This window comes from Manis pentadactyla, chromosome 7 (assembly GCF_030020395.1).
Source record: "Manis pentadactyla isolate mManPen7 chromosome 7, mManPen7.hap1, whole genome shotgun sequence".
NCBI classification, from domain to species: Eukaryota; Metazoa; Chordata; class Mammalia; order Pholidota; family Manidae; genus Manis; species Manis pentadactyla.
In genome coordinates, this window is record NC_080025.1 from 117,370,123 (window position 1) to 117,390,681 (window position 20,559).

A 20,559-nucleotide genomic window follows, 5' to 3' on the forward strand; every position below is an offset into this window, starting at 1 on the left:
AATGTATTAGTTTGTTAGGGCTGCTGTAACAAAGTACCAAAAACGAGGTGGCTTAAACCATGGAAATTTATTGTTTCACAGTTCTGAAGCCTAGCAGTCCAAGATCAGTGTGTCAGCTAGTTTGGTTTCTTTGGAGGCTGTGAGGGAGAATCTGTTCCACAGCTCTATGCCTCTTCCAGTGATCTGCTGGCACTCTTTGACTTGCAGAGGCCTCCCCTTGATCTCTGCCTTCATCTCACATGGCATTCTCCCTGTGCCTGTCTCTGTGTCCAAATGTCCTTTTTTAAAAAGTAAGGACACCAGTCATACTGGGTTAGGGCCCACTCTAATGAACATTTTAACCTGATCACCTCTGTAAAGATCCTGCCACTAAATAAGATCACATTCTGATGTACTGATCATTAAGATAAGCCTTATTTTTGTTGGAGAGAATGCAATTCAACCCATAATAGTATCAGTGTTTAGAAGCAGAATGAAATACAGAAGCAGTTTGAAGCTGTAAAGAATAATATGTGTTTAGGAGTTGCACTAATTTATGAAATCTTTTAAAAGTTATATGAACCTCATCTATAAGGTACATAAATTTCACGGAGACAATACAGAGGATGTCAAGTGACATGATATGGGAATTGTAAAAGAGGATCAAAAGAAAAAAGAATATTTGCTCTTAAGCAGACTGAAGAATGGCTTTCCATATATGAAATTCTGGTCCATCTTGACTAAGAATTAATAGAGTGAAGTCCAGATATTAGGAACAATATTTTGGTATGAAGGGTGTTAAATATGAAAACATTTTATTCAGAAGAATTAAATAATCTTGGCTGGAAGTTGCAGGATTATTGGCTTTATAACTCAGAAAAGGGGCAGAAATATTATTAAACAATTGTCTGAACTAGCTGACACACTGATGTTGGACTGCTAGGCTTCCAGAACTGTGAAACAATAAATTTCGGTGGTTTAAGCCATCTCATTTTTTAAAAATATGATTTATTTTTTATTTTTATTTTGATATCATTAATCTATAATTACATGAGCAACGTTATGGCTACTAGACTCCTCCCATTATCAAGTCCCCACCACATACCCAATTACAGTCACTGTCCATGAGCATAGTAAGATGCTATAGAATCACTACTTGTCTTCTCTGTGTTGTACCTCCATTCCCATGCCCCAACCCCCTACATTATGTCTGCTAATTGTAATGCCCCTTTTTCCCCCTTATCCCTTCCTTTCCACCCATTCTCCCCAGTCCCTTTCCCTTTGGTAACTGTTATTCCATTCTTGTGTTCTGTGAGTCTGCTGCTGTTTTGTTCTTTCAGTTTTTTCTTTGTTCTTATACTCCACAGATGAGTGAAATCATTTGGTACTTGTCTTTTTCCACCTGGCTTATTTCACTGAGCATAATACCCTCTAGCTACATCCATGTTGTTGCAAATGGTAGGATTTGTTTTCTTCTTATGGCCGAATAACATTCCATTGTGTATATGTACCACATCTACTTATCCATTCATCTACTGATGGGCACTTAGATTGCTTCCATTTCTTGGCTATTGTAAATAGTGCTACAATAAACATAGGGGTGCATCTGTCTTTTTGAAACTGGGCTCCTGCATTCTTAGGGTAAATTCCTAGAAGTGGAATTCCTGGGTCAAATGGTATTTCTATTTTTAGTTTTTTGAGGAACCTCCATACTGCTTTCCACAATGGTTGAACCATTTACATTCCCACCAGCAGTGTAGGAGGGTTCCCCTTTCTCCACATCCTCACCAACATTTGTTGTTGTTTGTCTTTTGGTTGGAAGCCATCCTAACTGGTGTGAGGTGATATCTCATTGTGGTTTTAATTTGCATTTCTCTGATGATTAATGATATGGAACTTCTTTTCATGTGCCTGTTGGCTGTCTGAATTTCTTCATTGTAGAAGTGTCTGTTCAAATCCTCTGCCTATTTTTTAATTAGCGTATTTGCTTTTTTTGTTGAGGTGTGTGAGCTCTTTATTTATTTTGGATGTCAACCCTTTATTGGATATGTCATTTATGAATATATTCTCCCATACTGTAGGATGCCTTTTTGTTCTATTGATGGTGTCCTTTGCTGTACAGAAGCTTTTCAGCTTGATGTAATCCACTTGTTCATTTTTGCTTTTTTTCCCTTGCCCAGGGAGATATGTTCATGAAGAAGTTGCCCATGTTTTTTTCTAAGAGTTTTATGGTTTTGACTTACATTCAAGTGTTTGATCCATCAAATTTACTTTTGTTTATGGGGTTGGACAATGATCCAGTTTCATTCTTTTACATGTAGCTGTCCAGTTTTGCCAACACCAGCTGTTGAAGAGGCCATTATTTCCCCACTGTATATTCATGGCTCCTTTATTGTATATTAATTGACAATATATGTTTGGGTTAATGTCTGGAGTCTCTATTCTGTTCCACTGGTCTGTGGCTCTGTCCTTGTGCCAGTACCAAATTGTCTTGATTACTGTGGCTTTGTAATAGAGCTTGAAGTTGGCGTGCAAGATACCCCCCCACTTTATTCTTCCTTCTCAGAATTGCTTTGGCTATTCGGGGTCCTTGGCGGTTCCATATGAATTTTTGAACTATTTGTTCCAGTTCATTGAAGAATGCTGTTGGTAATTTGATACGGATTGCATCGCATCTGTATATTGCTTTGGGCAGGATGGCCATTTTGATGATATTAATTCTTCCTAGCCAGGAGCATAGGATGAGTTTCCATTTGTTAGTGACCTCTTTAATTTCTCTTAAGAGTGTCTTGTAGTTTTTAGGGTATAGGTCTTTCACTTCCTTGGTTAGGTTTATTCCTAGGTATTTTGTTCTTTTTGATGCTATTGTGAATGGAATTGTTTTCCTGATTTCTCTATTAGTTCATTGTTAGTGTATAGGAAAGCTACAGACTTCTGTGTGTTAATTTTGTATCCTGCAACTTTGCTGAATTATGATATTACTTCTAGCAGTTTTGGAGTGGAGTCTTTAGGGTTTTTTATGTACTTGGCAAGATGTGTCTCTCAATCCTGTGGCTTTGGTGAGAGAGTGTGCAGAGAGCAATGATAGCAAATAATGTACGAATGTTTTTTGCATTCAAAGGACATCCACATCTGTTGGAAGACTTTAAGTGAGTTTTGTTCTTAAGTAACCTACGTTAGTTGAATGTGTTAAGTGAAATGATACTTGTATTTCCCCTACCCCTTTGTCAACTGCTGTGAATGCTGTATGGTGTGTGTTCGCTTCTGTTACTGAATTGTAAGTGTGGTCACGTGAACTGAAACTGATAGGTTGAGAACATGGACTGAGCTTGTGGTGTGCTTTGCAGGAGTACTTGGAAGCAGAGTTCACCAGTGAGCTTGGGGTGTCTCACAGAAGGGTGGAAGTTCTAATGTCTGTTAGCTACCCATAAGAATGCTGTTTGCTGCAGTTCTGTGTCCTGTGCTTGGATGCTTTTTATAAGAGTTGTCAATGTTGGAAATTCATAAATAAAACTGATTTAAATAATGTTTCTCATGTCTTTTAAAATAGAGACAGTTTGATTTCTTCTTTACTAATCTGGATTCCTTGTATTTCTTTGTTTTGTCTAATTGCCATGGCTAGGACCTCCAGTATTATGTTGAATAACAGTGGGGATAGTGGGCATCTCTGTCTTGTTCCCAATCGCAGAGGAAAAGCTTTCAGCTTCTCGCTGTTCAGTATGATGTTGGCTGTCGGTTTATCATATACGGCCTTTATTATGTTGAGGTACTTGCCCTCTATGCCCATTTTGTTGAGAGTTTTTATCATGAAGGATGTTGAATTTTATCGAATGCTTTTTCAGCATCTATGGAGATGATCATATGGTTTTTGTCTTTCTTTTTGTTGATGTGGTGGATGATGTTGATGTATTTTCGAATGTTGTACCATCCTTGCATCCCTGGGATGAATCCCACTTGGTCATGGTGTATGATCCTTTTGATGTATTTTTGAATTCGGTTTGCTAATATTTTGTTGAGTATTTTTGCATCTATGTTCATCAGGGATATTGGTCTGTAGTTTTCTTTTTTTGTGGTGTCTTTGCCTGGTTTTGGTATTAGAGTGATGCTGGCTTCATAGAATGAGTTTGGAAGTATTCCCTCTTCTTCTGTGTTTTGGAAAACTTTAAGGAGAATGGGTATTATATCTTCCCTATGCATCCAATAAAATTCAGCAGTGAATCCATCTGGACTGGGAATTTTGTTCTTGGGTAGTTTTTTGATTACCAATTCAATTTTGTTGCTGGAAATTGGTTTGTTTAGATTTTCTGATTCTTCCTGGGTCAGTCTTGGAAGGTTGTATTTTTCTAGGAAGTCGTCCATTTCTCCTAGGTTTCCCAGCTTGTTAGCATATAGATTCTCATAGTAGTCTCTAATAATTTTTTGATTTCTGGGGTGTCTGTTATGATTTTTCCTTTATCATTTCTGATTCTGTTTATGTGTGTAGAGTCTCTTTTTCTCACAATAAGTCTGGCTGGGGTTTATCTATTTTGTTTATTTTCTCAAAGAACCAGTTCCTGGTTTCATTGATTTTTTTCTATTGTTTTATTCTTCTCAATTTTATTTATTTTGTCTCTGATCTTTATTATGTCCCTCCCTCTGCTGACTTTGGGCCTCATTTGTTCTTCTTTTCCCAGTTTCAATAATTGTGACTTTAGACTATTCATTTGGGATTGTTCTTCCTTCCCTAAATAGGCCTGGATTGCAATATACTTTCCTCTTAGAATTGCCTTCTCTGTGTCCCACAGAAGTTGGGGCGTTGTGCTGTTGATTTCATTTGTCTCCATATACTGCTTGATCTCTGTTTTAATTTGGTCATTGATCCATTGGTTATTTAGGAACAGGTTGTTAAGACTCCATGTGTTTGTGAGCCTTTTTGCTTTCTTTGTACAATTTATTTCTAGTTTTATACCTTTGTGATCTGAGAAGTTGGTTGGTAGTATTTCAGTCTTCTTGAATTTACTGAGGCTCTTTTTGTGGTCTGGTATGTGGTCTATTCTGGAAAATGTTCCATGTGCACTGGAGAACAATGTATATCCTGCTGTTTTTGGGTGTAGAGTTCTGTAGATGTCTATTAGGTCCATCTGTTCTAGTGTGTTGTTCAGTGCCTCTGTGTCCTTACTTATTTTCTGTCTGGTGGATCAGTTCTTTGGAGTGAGTGGTGTGTTGAAGGCTCCTAAAATGAATGCATTGCATTACATTTCCTTCTTTAATTCTGTTAGTATTTGTTTCACATATGTAGGTGCTCCTGTGTTCAGTGTATAGATATTTATAATGGTTATATCCTCTTGTTGGGCTGACCCCTCTATAATTATGTAATGTCCTTCTTGATCTCTTGTTACTTTCTTTGTTTTGAAGTCTATTTTGTCTGATACAATTACTGCAACACCTGCTTTTTCTCCTTATTGTTTACATGAAATATCTTTTTCCATCCCTTCACTTTTAGTATGTGTATGTCTTTGGGTTTGAGGTGAGTCTCTTGTAAGCAGCATACAGATGGGTCTTGCTTTTTTATCCATTGTATTACTCTGTGCCTTTTGATTGGTGCATTCAGTCCATTTACATTTAGGGTGATTATTGAAAGATATGTACTTATTGCCATTGAATAAGCCACCTCATTTTTAGTGCTTTGTTACAGCAGTCCTAACAAACTAATACACTGTTCCTAAACAACAGGGCAATTCTATGTTAGGACAATGCACACAAAGGGTCAAACTATAGAGACCCTCACATTCGTATTGCATTTACCATAGACTTGAAAAATGTTTTGACTGCCATTTTGGCTTTTAATACATCTGACCAGGAGTACTGGCTGGGCAGCACCTATTTACAGTCTTATCAGTGTCCTCACATGGACTTTAAGTGTATCATTTTTGAATAGTTAACATATTAATTCATTCAGTTTTTATATTATCCTAGTCACTGGACAAGACAATGGAGATATGAAAACGTACATTACACCTACATTGTCCTCAAGAAGTTAGCCTTATGAGGTAAATAAATTAGCAAACAAAGTGTAGTGTGGTAACACGAACAATTTTAAAAATAAGTGAGTGACAGTTATGAGTCATGCTTATGGTAGATATATTGGATATAGCATTAAAAAACATGTTTGTCTTCATGAAGTTTGCAGTCTAGTGTGTTTGGAGACATGGGGTTTGATAGGCAATTAAATAGACAGTTCACAGTAGTGGTTCATGTGGAAACAGTATGGGAGACAGTGAAGCACATGGGAGGAAAGTTAGAGCTAGACTGCAGAGAGGCTCACACATACATAATTTATATGAAACTATTTTGGTGCATTTGAGGTTGCTTGAAAATTCACGCCAGGTTTTATTTCAAGGAAGTTACTGATTTTCAAGTAAGTTATTTTTCTGCAGTGTGACCTAGCACTTAGTTGGTACAAATTGGTATAAAACCAAAAAAATGCCATGCCAAGTGTCTGAAGAATCTTTTTAAAAATTAAGAGCCATTTTATTATCAATGTTTTCATCCAGTGGGAGCTCTTGCAGAGTTCAAAAGGAAGGGAATCTGGCTCAATGTTTCCTTTAAAGTTCATTTTCCTCAAGTGTGTGTGGAAGCAAAAGATCATGACATTTTAAGATGAAAATAATTTTTAATGCCTATAAAAATAATTTTCACTAAACTATCATGATTTCTGTTTTTAGTGATATGATTGCAAAGGTGATCATTTTGAACTCTTAAATTGCTTATTAGGATCAGTTAATGATTCATTATTTATTGTGTGTTTTACTGTTGGGGGAAAAATGCAGCTTAGGACTTTTATTTACCTACATGTTCCGTATATGAAAAAAAGATGTAAAGATTAAATGAAGGGGATTTAAAGTAAGGCTCCTACCGTAGAGTTGTATTTCCTTGGTAAACCTTGAACCAATGGCTGTCTCCATTCCCTGTCAGCTCCTTTTCTCTGTGAATCACTGTGGGCATGAGTGAGGTGTCAGCCACTGCTGTTCTCCTCCCCTGCACCTCTCAGGAGTTTTAGAGTCAGTGTCTATCCCAAAAATATCAAGGCCCCAAGAAAATGAAAAAATATCTTTAGCATTGCTCTTCAACCTTAGGAATGGGGTCTGAAACTTAAATCTGGAGTTTTATGCATATGTTTACCTGTCCATCCCCATACCCCCACCATCCCCCCCAACCCCAGGAGAAGAAATAAAGGAGATCCTAAATTTACCTTTTAATGCTATAGTTTTCAATTTTCTAGAGGGTGAAATAATAACAATAGAAGATTTAAAAAAGGGTTAAAAATGCCACCAATAATCAAATTCCATATAAAGTTGGAAGATGGGAAGTTGTCTGCATCTGGGAAGTCTGAATCAGATGCCATGCTACTCTTTGCATTCTACTGAGAAATGATTATGAGTTATTGTGGCAGTATAACAGAGAAGATAGCATCATCACATCACAGTTTAGAGAGGTTCCGATAAAAGAGAAAAATTCTAGAATTTTTCTAGACTGACAGATAAAGGACTGATTGTTTTTATCTGGTTAGATGATGCCAAACAGATTCCAAGAGACCGACTTGGTCACAACTGAATTTATAAAGTCATCGACTTTGCCTGATGCAGTGTCTTTCTCAGTGTCGCCCTTGGAGAATTAATTCTTAATCATCACCTTAAAACATTTCAAAGATCATCTCACCTTCAGCCTCCATTTTACCATCACATGTATCAAGCAAAATAAACGCCATCACATAAACTGGGTTAGGTGGAATTACACTGCATTTTTTTTTTTTATTTTGGGAAAAGTTGCTTCCAGGTAGTAACTGGCAATAAGCTGCCAATATTTAGCAAGCAGTGATTTTTTTGTACATAGTGAGGGATCGTTCTGTCATCTGAATCTTGAAGGTCATGATAGTTCAGCATGTGCTTTGCCTATGATGGCTCATACCAAACAGATCCCTGACTCCACAGTCCAGAGCTTCTCAGAGCATTTCTATCCCTAAGAGAGGGGTGCCATCTCCACATTCAAGACACACTTTAGCAGAGAAAAATCAGATGTTGAGTTAATTCCAAAACAAAAACCATGGCTTGGAGAGGATGTGAAAAAAGAAGCCCATTAGAACGTGTTTACTTGGGGTCCTACTGATGGTGTCCAAGCAAACTAGGTGAAGAAAGACCATCAATAAGGGATTTAGAGTTTAGAAAAAGGGAGGGAATACCAAACAAATGGGGTAGTTATAAAACAAAGTCTGGCAAAGTTAAATCACTATGACATGTGGGAAATATCCCTCTATCATTCATCTGAAGTATGTTTTGTTCCTACCTTAGAAGAGGCAGAACTTGTTTTCCTTCTTTCCCTCTTAGCTACCACTGGGCATGCTTGAAATTGCTTATCTCCTCTGTGCTCTAGAATGTAATTGTCTAAAATAACAGTAGTATGTGAGAATCTGACACTCCCACAAATTTCTTCTTGTAAGCTTTCACAAATGCTAGCCAGGAACCCAGTGGCATTTCTACCGTAAAATCTTAAGACCAATCGATTTCCCTTCTTCCTTATTTTCTTGGTTTCAAATATATTTCTTATTGCCAATGGAAATAAAAATCAGAAATTAGAGAATAACAGTATCACTTGTCTTTCTCAGTTAGTAAAAAGCTCCTAAAAGTGAGCTCATATAAGGTATGGCAATTTTATAGAGCAGTTAATCATCCTATCTTTTTAGCTAGTTGTTCTAGCTGAAATCAATTTTGTGCCTTTTATTAGTGTCTTCATGCATAGGTAGAATAAAAATCAAGCAAAAACCATGGAACAACACTCTGAGGCTGCTTTTCTGAAGTAAAGTCTTACACAAGCACAGACTGTAAGTCATAATGCTCTGTTCCTTTATCTTTCAAGATGGGTGGGTTTCTTGTAGTGTTACTTGTTGTATCTCAATTATTTGAGTCCCTGAAATCAAGTCATGTGAGTGCATTAGGCATAGCCATTAGAAGTGGGCTTTCTATGCCAATAGTACCCTTTCCTCAGTTTCTTTACAATACTATCACCATTATCACTTTTTAAAAAATTCATAGCAGTTCCAGCAACTAAGTGGTTTGCTTCTGGGGACCAGGAAATAAGCAGTTCACTTGATTCATGGTGCATGTCACAGATTCTTAGATCCTCCCATGGGCTGTGCATGGTCTTGACCACTTGCAGTAGCCCCCCAGGTGCTGACATATTTGAAAGAACTTAGAGCGTCAAAGTCACCATAATAAGAATTTGCACTTCACCAGTTCTCAGAGTGAAAAGTCAAAAGTTTGGGAAAACTTTCCAGAGTTAACACAGACAGTTCATTTCTGTATGCTACTCATCTTAAGACCAGTTTTGTTAAGATCTATTTCACATACCAAACAGTTTACCCATTTAAAGTATATTGCCAATGGAAATAAAAATCAGAAACAACTCAGTGGTTCTTGAAGAGATGTGTAACTATCACCATAAGCAATTTTAGAACACTTTCATCATCCCCAAAGGAAACTCCATATCCATAAACAGTCATTCCCCATTTCTTCCTCCTGCCCTTCCCTAGGTAACTACTAATCTATTGTCTGTCTCCATATATTTGGCTATTCCAGACATTGCATATAAATGGTACTATCCTTTGTGATTGGCTCCTTTCACTTAGTATAATGTTTTGAAGATTCTCCATGTTGTATCAGTATATCATTCTTTTTTTTAATTACTGAGTAATATTCTGTTTGTGGGAATATGCATTTATCCATCCAGCAGTTGGTAGATATTTAGGTTGTTTCTACTTTTTTGCTTATTATAAAAGATGCTGCCATGAACATTCACTGTACAATGTTTTATGTGGACACACATTTTCATATCTCTTATGTATATACACAGTAAGGAGTAAAATTGCTGGGTCATATGTTTGATATTCTGAGGGTCTTCCATACTGTTTTCCAAAGTGGTTACATCATTTATATCCCCACAGGCAGGAATGGAATGAGGGTTCTACTCTGTCCACATCTTTGTCAACATTTAATATTATCTCTTTCTAATTATAGCCATCCTAGTGGGTGTGAAGTGGTATCTCATTGTGGTTTTGAATTGCATTTACCTAATGGCTAATGAGGTTGAGCATCGTTTCATGTGTTTTTGGGTGTTTGTATATCTTCTTTGGAGAAGTGTCTATTTAGATTGTTTGCTCATTTCTAAATTGGCTTGTCTTTTTATTATTGAGTTATGAGTCCCTCATATATTCTAGATTGAAGTCCCTTATCAGATATATGATTTGCAAAAATTTTCTCCAATTCTTTGGGTTATTTTTCTACTTTTTTGATAGTGCCCTTTGAGGCATAAAGTGTTTTAATTTTGATGATAGCTAATTTACCTATTTCTGTTGTTACTTGTGCTTTTGGTGTCATATCTAAGTGTATGCTGGTTGTTGCTTTTTAAAATTAGTCCTAATATGGCAAATTTGATAGAAGTATAGGCCTTGGTTTCATAGTCCTGTTTTTTTAAATTCTAACTCTGCCCTGAACAAGTTATTTAATCTCCCTCAGCCTCTGTTCCTTATCTGAAGATAGAGAATACTAAGACTTATCTCTTGAATTGTTGTGGGGATCAGATGAAATAATGTATGTGAAATACTTAGAATTTTGAAGGGCTGTGGTAATACTCTATTAAAGTTAGCTATCACAATTGTTATAATTTCAGTAATAATAAACTCTAGTGCTCTGAAAATGCTACTGAAGCCAAGTGGTTTATATGAAGAAGCATGTAGTAATGTACAGTTGTAATGCTTTATAAAGAACATTGAATTTAGTCCCTATGAAAACCAGTAAAGTAGTCACAGTAGTTGTTTTTTCCAGGAGGAGCTGTAATCAAGAGATCTTAAGAGCCTTTTCTAAGGTCACATGACTAGGAAATGGCAGAAATGCAGATAAAACCTAGAGTTGTCTTTTTAAATTAAAATCACTAATTCAGGTTTTTCAGTAACAGATTTGTAGTAGGAGTCAGGTCTTCATGATGAAGTATTACCTCAGACAATTGTATCAGAAAAGAAAAAAAGTGATTTTTTGGGAAAGCAACACTGATAGGAGCTTTATATGAGAATCATGGAGTTAGAACATATTTGACTAGAGAGTTTATGTTTATAGATAGCTGTAGCAAGTGATGAATTATAGTTATATGTACCTTCTTCTTTAAAAGAGCTTCCACTTTATTTCCAACTTATAATTCTTCATAGTTAAACATTAAAGAATATAAATAGGCAAAAAGGAAAATATTTTTCCAGACATTTTCTTAAAAAGCTTATATTCCTAATGCATTAGAAGCGCCTCATAAAATAAGCTGATAGATTTTAATGTTGGATTCATTAGGCATGAAATTAAGTTGATTTATATTAGGATGCCTTTAAATGGTATACTTTTAATTATGAGTCTCCAGAAGATTTTTCAGAATTGGTTTGTGAATCTTTTGTTGAGTAGCAAATAATTATCTTTCCAGATCTTCTGAAATTCACTGACTACATTTACTTTACTGTTTACTCATCTAGAGAAAGAAAGAGAACTTCTATAATTGTCCTGGTAGTTTTGGAGCCTCATTAGTAATTAACTCTCAAACACAAAAATGGTTGATCCTTTGCCAACATGTACTTCCTACAGGTGATGTAGCTAAGTAAAGGGCTTATTGCTTAGACACTCTCTCTTTTTAGGTTAAGCAGCAAACAATATTTAAATATCTTGTGGAATCACAGGACAGGGACTCACTGACCTGAATCTCACCCCAGTGCTGTGCATTCTCGAAGCCTTAAGTTTTATACAGGACTTTTGAGAGCTAGATACCACTATTATCTAAGTTTTTTTTTTCAGTTAAATTCACTGAGAAAAATATACCTAACTATAAGATAACATTGAATCTAAGTTGATAAAATTGTGACATATGTAGTATATTTATTTTATTCCTATAGAGGTGAGATCACTTTTGATCTCAATCCTTCCCATTATAGTGATTTATCAAATAAAGCAAAGGTAGAGCTATGCTGCAGGAATATGAAATCTGCTATCACTGTTCATATGATTCCCGCAATTCCTCTGCTTGAACTTCAACACTTTCTTTAGTTCACTTCACTCTGTCCAGATTATTTGGGCTATTTCAAACTTAATGGTAAATATATTAGATGAGAAATCCTATAACATATTTAAATTGTCCACACAAAGTAGTTTAACTTCTACTTAGTTCCTCAAATATTAATTACTTCATGCAAGACGGAAAAAGGCTATTAGTTGAGTGTATCAATTTGGCAATATTTGGGAGAATTGTCATGCACCCAGTGGCTTGGATTTGCTATTTTATTTCATTCTATTTATTTAGCTAGTTAAATAAAAAGTAATGTTAAATACTGTGGAAGTATGATTGTTTTATAGAAGCAGAATAATTTTGAACTGAAAAGATCTGATACTTGACCTTTATCTTAAATTCTAGCAGATGAAAATGTCAAATGCCTCTGTTGGATTAATACAAGCCAAATGTCAAGTGAAAAGTGATCATAAGCTTTAATTATGTGGTTTTAGGGGAATAAGTTTCCTGAAAATAAAGGATTTAATAGTAGCTATAATAGGGAAATTCTTTTCATTATAGGGAATTACAACTCACTGTATACAAAAACTAAGCACCTTTGTGTGTATTTTTTTAAAAATCAAGTGATAGTATTTTTTCCTCTGTAAAAACTGAAATCTCTTGTAGATGAACAGAACAGTATATCTGGGGTACTAGACTTTCTTTTTTAGTTATTTTAAAACATAAGTTATAAAGAATGATGTATTTTAGAGATCTCTGCTATACTACACTTAATGATTAACTGATCGCTGTTAGAAATATCTGAAACTTTGGAAACTGTCACAGTTTTTGAGTAGACCAACTGAAAAGTCCATTGTCAATATGCAGTGACTGGTTATGAATGAAGGAGAAGGAGAAAGACAGGGAGAGATAGTGAGAGCTGATGTGAGGAGGAGGAGAAATTCAGTTTATTGTTTTTCACTATTCAAGGAGTACTTGCTTTGCTTCGTGAAACACCCAGTGTTCCCTGATTTCTAATGGAAGAAATATTGAAGTAGAAATCCTGACTGGACATTCCTAAATTCTCGCCAAGTATGATTAGCCTATTTGGGATTATTCAAAAGGAATGGTGGCTGGAGTTTTACAGTAACTAATAGGTGTCTAAGTGTAGATATCTGGGAAGCTTTTTGTGTGTTTGTTTTTGTTTTTGCATTTCTAAGCATGGCTTGTGGTAGGCATGGAGAACTCCTTGATGGAGAGAAATTTCATTCAGTTTAACCTCACAGAATATATTCAGGCTCTGGTGATTGTCAGCCTAAGAATAATTGATTTTAGTTCTCATAATTTACCTTAAGCCAAGTTTCTATTTCAGGATACATATATTTGCCTAATAATTAAATAACAATAATTTAATTAATAATAAATAATTTGTTTAATAATAAAAACATAATTTGTTCAACATATTGCTTTACTATGATGAACCTGTCAGGAAATACTAAGTTACATTAATAATAATAAATAGCTAATTTGAGATGTAATACTACTGAATACATTTGATTTGATGATGCCTGGGCTATGGAACTCTTGATAATCAAAATTAAATGTCATAGTCTCCAAGAATGAACTAGTGGTTACCAAAGGGGAGGGGTGTGGGAGGGCAGGTGGGGAGGGAGGGAGAAGGGGATTGAGGGGTATTATGTTTAGTACACATGGTGTGGGGGGAATCACGGGGAAAACAGTGTAGCACAGAGAGGCACATAGTGGATCTGTGGCATCTTGCTGCACTGATGGACAGTGACTGCAATGGGGTATGAGTGGGGACTTGATAATATGGGTAAATGTAGTAACCACATTGTTTTTTCATGTGAAACCTTTATCAGAGTGTATATCAATCATACCTTAATACAAAATTAAAAAAAAATTAAATGTCATAGTATAATATACATAGTAAAATGGGCACAGATAATGCAGGAAGTTTTTTTATAAAAGCAGCCTACAAACTGTTAGTTTAAAATGAGCTGGAAACTCATTTATGGGAATGGTCATCAAGTTTTTAGATATGGACCAAAAGATGTATGTTTATATATTCTTTAAAAGAAATGAAAAGATTTTTTAAAAATTTCCTGCAAATATCTTTTTGGTATTGTATTTACAGTTAGGGAAATTCTGTTTGCAAGTTTGGTGTCATATTTTAATAATATGAAATATGCTTAAAGTACAAGATTTATTAATAGAAGGAGTATATTTTCCTTTTTACTAGATCTTCTATAGATCCCTCTTTTCTTTTCTCAGTGCCATTACCCTTGTTCCAAGTGCTTTAACCATCTGGTAGTTATCTGTTGCAGTGGGTCCTTTCTGGCTGAACTGATTGTTAAATTTTCAGGTAATTTGTGATCTGATAGTTAAGCACAACTAGGATTAAAAATTATTTGTATCTGCAATTAAGTAAATTATATTGAAACAAAGGTAATAAAAACCCTGACGTTATCACTACCTACTTACGTTGCATTTTACTGTTATTTCTGCTTTTGAGGTTATTTATGTTCCTTGTATCTGAAAGGCTGAACATACTCTGTTATGATACGCAACTGTGTATCTCTTCCCAACTCTGTGTTCAGTGACTTCACATTTGGTGGCTTGAAGCTGGTCATGGTGGGAATATTTACACCACATAAATAGGCATATGCCGTAAGTCAATTTTTTGTTTGCTGTTTTTGTTTGCTTTTTTCCTGAGAGGGATGGTTAAAGATTTGCCAGCATACCACACTACTGCTTGCAGTCTGCCAGCTTTTGTTCTCTTTGCTCATAGGCTGTCTTCCCAGCTGTCTGTTTAGAACAATCTACCATGCTTCATTTTCCTACATTGGGAATGCTGAGCTTACAGGAAGGAAAGAGGTCAGAAGAGTGTGGTAAAAATCTATAGTTTTTGCTTTTAATAATGGATGAGTTTAGCATCTCTGAGCCTACATTTGTTTATCTTTAAGAAAGGACAATGATACCTTTTTGTTCTACCTACCTAACAAAATTTTCAAATTAAAATCACAATGTACTAATGTGAAAGCTCTTTGGCAAGTACTATATACACATACTTTTTTATTATTAGTAGACACTTGTCTCACTTTTTCACTTATTGGCTTAAGTTTATGAAAGCTTGTAACAGAACGGAGTTTATAACCTAAATTGCTGTCCCTTATTTTTCACAGCCTAACTGCCACGTGTATTTGTAACTGTACTTCATTGCTTACGTTCAGTTCTGGGACGGTGAGCACCATGCGGCTGTACCATCACTTTCTTAGATGGTGGCCACTGCAGATGCTGCATGATGATGCCACTTCTTTAAGTACTGTGTTCAGACTGTCCTGAACTATTTTCATTCTTGTTATCCAGGAAAAAATACCAATGGATCCCACTGGGCAATAAAGATGAAACCTAGTTATCACCCTTTGTAAAGGCTTGAAGGCTTTTGTTAAGATCCAGGTATTGCAAGTTAATGGAAAAAAAGTGACATATTAAACCACAGTCACTTGGTGATATCTTAGCAAGAAATGATTGATGAAATTACTTAGCCTTTGAGCTGGGCCATAATTCAGTTAAGTTTTAAGAAAGGACAAGTTATAAAGATGTCAGGAGCTTAGGGCAGGGACTGACTGACTTAGATGATAGAGACCAAGGAAGTGTAAACAAGAATCTGGACCCTTGGGGTGGGAGTGATGAAGGTGTACATGAGGGCCATCTGCAAAGTTTTGTCTAAAATGATGTCAAAATGTTTATATTTGGTGTAGCGTTTCCTACTCTTATTCTGAATGGCTTTGCTAGAATACTTTTCCTATTATGAGTTTATTTTTGCCTCTCAGACTTTGCTAAAATAGTCTTATCTTATTTTTGGTGAGTAACATGCATTTTGATGTATTATCAAAGTTTCAATGACACCAAATTTCAGAACTCTGAAGAAAAGAAAGTTATTAAGGAAAAAAGGTATATGGTTGAGAATCACTAATTCCAGTTTCAATTCCTTTCTTTAATAAATGCATGAACTTTACATAAGAAAAGTATCATTTGCTCAAATTTCATTTAGAAATTTATTTTTGTACATGATTTCTTGATTTTATAATTCTCTTCCCTCTTTCTCTCTCTCCCTCCTTTTCCTTTTTCCTTCAGCTTCTTTTTAGATTTTCTTATCTCTGTGAAGATTATTTTCTTATCCATGATAGTTAGAAATTATGTATTTGAAAATAACTTGGGTATCCTGCCTAATTATTTACTATAAGAACTTTCCTAGTTTCCATCATAAATTGTTGTTTATTAGAGAGCAGATGTGTGTAACTGCTGTGGGGAGAGGAGACAAAACATAAGAAAGTTATGATCCCCACTCTCAAGTCATGACTCAGATGTGATAATTAAGTGAACAAATTGATACAAACTATTCATTAACCTTCCAGTTATATAGTCAATTCATTCAACATATAGCTCATTGCTGAATACTATGTGTTATAGGAGCAAAGTTATATAACAGTGTTGATTGAGGGTCTACTTATCATTCATAGATCATTTATATTTGAAGTAATAGAAACTGGATTTCAACAATTATACCAAATCATAAACTCTGGTAGCTGGTTATTTTGGGGCAGTTTTTTCTTTTTTAAAGAATGATTTTAATATAGACTGTTCAACAGTTTATTTTTTCCTCTAGAAAGCTTTCTACCATCATTTCTGATCCTCTCTGACAGAGCTACAGTCACATTAGTCCTGAGGTTTTTGTGTTTTATACAGGTGTGTCCTGTAAGATATGAAGCCCTGCTATTTATATAAGTTGACTTATTTTATTCTCATATTTGTACACCCACATTTTCTACATACCAGGAGATTTGAAATGATATCTGGTTCTAAGTCTACACTGGAGACCAAATCAAATGAATATTTATATCTTTCCCATGCTCTTTATTTTAGCTGGACCAGACCAATTTTGAGGAAAGGGTATAGACAACGCTTGGAATTGTCAGACATATACCAAATCCCTTCTTCTGATTCTGCTGACAATCTCTCTGAAAAACTGGAAAGGTATGTTCACGCACAGTGTTTATTAGTTGAAGAGAAAATAAATATTAACCATTTAAAGAATAGACAACTGACATACTAAAGGGCTTACTTCTTAAAATGGCATATTTAAGATAGGAACATCTTATTTTCTTGTTGAAGTGTTGGCCAATTAAGAATCAAACAATGAAATGTTGAAGGAAAACTAATTATTTTCCTGGTAAATGACTATTTTTTTGAAAAACACATATTTGAATTCTGAGATGTTCCCTGTCTTTAAAGAATACCATGTGGACCTCATAAGGAGTGAAATAACATCTTTATGAAGCAAACTGTGTATCTTTTCCTCTTGAATTTTTTGGAATAGTTGGAGAAGTAGAGGTATTAACTCTTTCTTGAGTGTTTGGCAGAATTCACTCATGAAGCCACCTGGTTCTGGACCTTTGTTTGTAGGGAATTGTTTGATTCCTGAGTCAATTACATTACTAGTACATGGTCTTTTCAGATTTCCTATTTCTTTCTGGTTCAACCTTAGAAGATTGTATGTTTCTAGGAATTTATCCATTTTTTCTAGGTTGTCCAATTTGTTAGCATCTAATTTTTCATAATTATCTCTTATAATCATTTGTGTACCTGTGATGTCAGTTGTAACTTCTCTTTCAGTTCTGATTTTATTTGAATCTTCTTTTTTTATTGATTAGCCTATGGTTTATCAATTTTGTTTATCTTTTTAAAGAACCAATGTTTAGTTTCACTGATCTTTTATATTGTTTTTTTTAGTCTCAATGTCATTTATTTCCACTCTGGTCTTTATTGTTTCCTTCTTTCTATTAACTTTGGACTTTGTTCTTTTTCTAGTTCATTTAAGTGTAGGGTTAGGAGTGTATTTTCTTGTTTCTTGAGGTAGACCTGTATTGCTATTAACTCCCCTCTTTGAACTGGTTTTGCTGCATCCCAAAGATTTTGAACTGCTGTATTTCTATTTTCATAATTCTCCAACTCATTTTTTATTTCCTCTTTGATTTCTTCTTTGATCCATTGGTTGTTTAGTATCATGCTGTTTAGCCTCCACATTTATGTTTTTTTCCCAGTTAATTTCTTGAAATGATCGCCAGTTTCATACTGTTGTAATCAGAAAAGATGTTTACTATGATTTCAGTCTTCTTAAATTTATTGAAACTTGTTTTGTATCCTAACATGTGATCTGTCTTGGAGAATGTTCCCTGTGCACTTGAAAAGAATGTGTATTCTGCTGTTTTTGGATGTAATGTTCTGTATATATTTATTAAGTCCATTTGGCCTAATGTGTCATTCAAAGCCATTGTTTCTTGTTTTTTAAATTTTTAAATTTTTATTGAAGTATTTTCAATATACAATTTTGTATTGGTTTCAAATATGCAACACAGTAGTTCAACTATTACCCATATTATTAAATCCTCACTCCCTCTAGTGCAGTTACTATCTATCAACATAGAAATATGTTATAGAGTCATTGACTATATTCTCCATGATGTACTCCTATCCCTGTGACCAACTTCTATTATGATTGAGAATTTTTGTGCTCTTTTATCTTCCTTGCTCTCCCATCCACCCATGCCAACCCCTCCCCCATGGTAACTAGTAGTCACTTCTCAGTGTCTGTAAGTCCACTGCTGTTTTTGTTCATTCTGCTTTGCTTTGTTTTTATAGTCCTCAAATGAGTGAAATCATATAGTATTTGTCTTTCTCTGCCTGGCTTATTTCACTGAGTGTAATACCCTCTAGATCCATCCATGTTTTTACAAATGGCCGGATTTATTTTTTCATGGCTAAATAATATTCCATCGTGTATATGTACCACATCTTCTTTATCCATTCATCTATATTGGTAGATACTTTGGTTGCACCCCTATCTTGGCTGTTGTAAATAATGCAGTGATAAACATAAGGGTGCATATATCTTCCAAATCAAGGATTTTTTTCCTTTGGGTAAATTCCTAGAAGTGGAATTACTGGTTCTAATGATACTTCTACATTTAGCTCTTTAAGGAACCTCCATACTGCTTTCCACAGAGGTTGTACCAATTTACATTCCCACTGACAGTGTAGGAGGGTTCCCATTTCTCCACATCCTTGTCAACACTTGTTCTTGTCTTTTGGATAGAGCCATTATAATTGGTGAGAGGTGATAACTCATTGTGGTTTTGATTTGCATTTCCCTGCTGAGTAGGCATGTGGAACATCTTTTCATGTGCCTCTTGGTCATCTCTGTTTCTTCTTCGGAGAAATGTCTGTTTAGGTCCTCTACCCATTTTTACATTGAGTTATTTTGTTTGTGTGTGTGTGTGTGTGTGTTGAGGCATATGAGTTCTTTATGTATTTTGGATGTTAACCTCTTATCAGACAAATCAGTTATGAATATATTCTCCCATACTATAGGTTGCCTTTTTGTTCTTTTTAGTTTTATGTAGTCCCACTTGTTCATTTTTTATTTTGTTCCCTTACCTGAGGATATGTGCCAAGAAAAAATTACTCATACTTATGTTCAGGAGATTATGTAAGAGTCTTCTGTTTCACTTCTTATCAGGCTTTTGATCCATTTCAAGTTTACTTTTGTGTATAGAGTTAGACAGTAATCCAATTTCATTCTCTTGCATGTAGCTGTCCAATTTTCCCAACACTAGTTATTGAAGAGTCTCTCTTTCCTCCATTATATATTCATGGCTCCTTTATCATATATTAATTGACCATAAATGTTTGGGTTTGCATCTGGGTTCTCTATTCTGTCCCATTGATCGATGGGTCTGTTCTTGTGCCAGTACCATACTGTTTTGATTGCTATAGCTTTGTAGTATAGCTTGAAATCAGGGAGCATAATACCCCCAGCTTTGTTCTTTTTTTCAGGATTTCTTTGGTTCTTTGGGGTCTTTTGTGGTTCCATATGAATTTTAGAACTACTTGTTCTAGTTAATTCAAAAGTGCTATTGGTGTTTTGATAAGGATTGCATTGAATCTATAAATTGCTTTGGGCATGATGTTCATTTTGACAATATTGATTTGTCCTATCCATGAGCAAGACATAGATTTCTTCTTTAATTTCTCTCAATGAATGTCTTACAGTTTTCAGAGTATAGGTATTTCACCTCCTTGGTTAGGTTTATTCCTAGGTATTTTATTCCTTTCGATGAATTTGTAAATGGAATTGTTTTCCTGATGGTTTATTGTTTAAATGTTTTCCATTGTTTCTTTATTGATTTTCTGTCTAGATGATCTATCTTTTGATATAAGTGGGGTTTCAAAGTCCCCAACAATATTGTATTACTGTCAGTTTCAAACATATAGTATCTGAGAAAAAAATTATTTTAGACCAACCTTTTTCCAGACCATTTGCTTTCTATTCCTACCAGAAAGTATAAAATTTGTTTCTGTTCTAGTTTTCCAAAGACTTTTACTCTAACAAATCACTTTAGAAGTTAAAGACTGAAGTTTGATGATATTTGTTTCATATTTCTACATTTAAAA

General features: G+C 35.0%; 1 protein-coding gene across 2 annotated transcripts in view; it reads left to right on the forward strand.

The window, feature by feature from the left end:
• Positions 1–20,559, forward strand: part of CFTR (CF transmembrane conductance regulator) — a 164,042-nt gene that overhangs the window by 15,558 nt on the left and 127,925 nt on the right. For both annotated transcript variants that reach the window (XM_057504702.1, XM_036905683.2), the window contains exon 3: positions 16,972–17,082. In XM_057504702.1, coding sequence (XP_057360685.1) covers positions 16,972–17,082 — 111 coding nt within the window. The remainder of the gene's footprint in view (positions 1–16,971; positions 17,083–20,559) is intronic.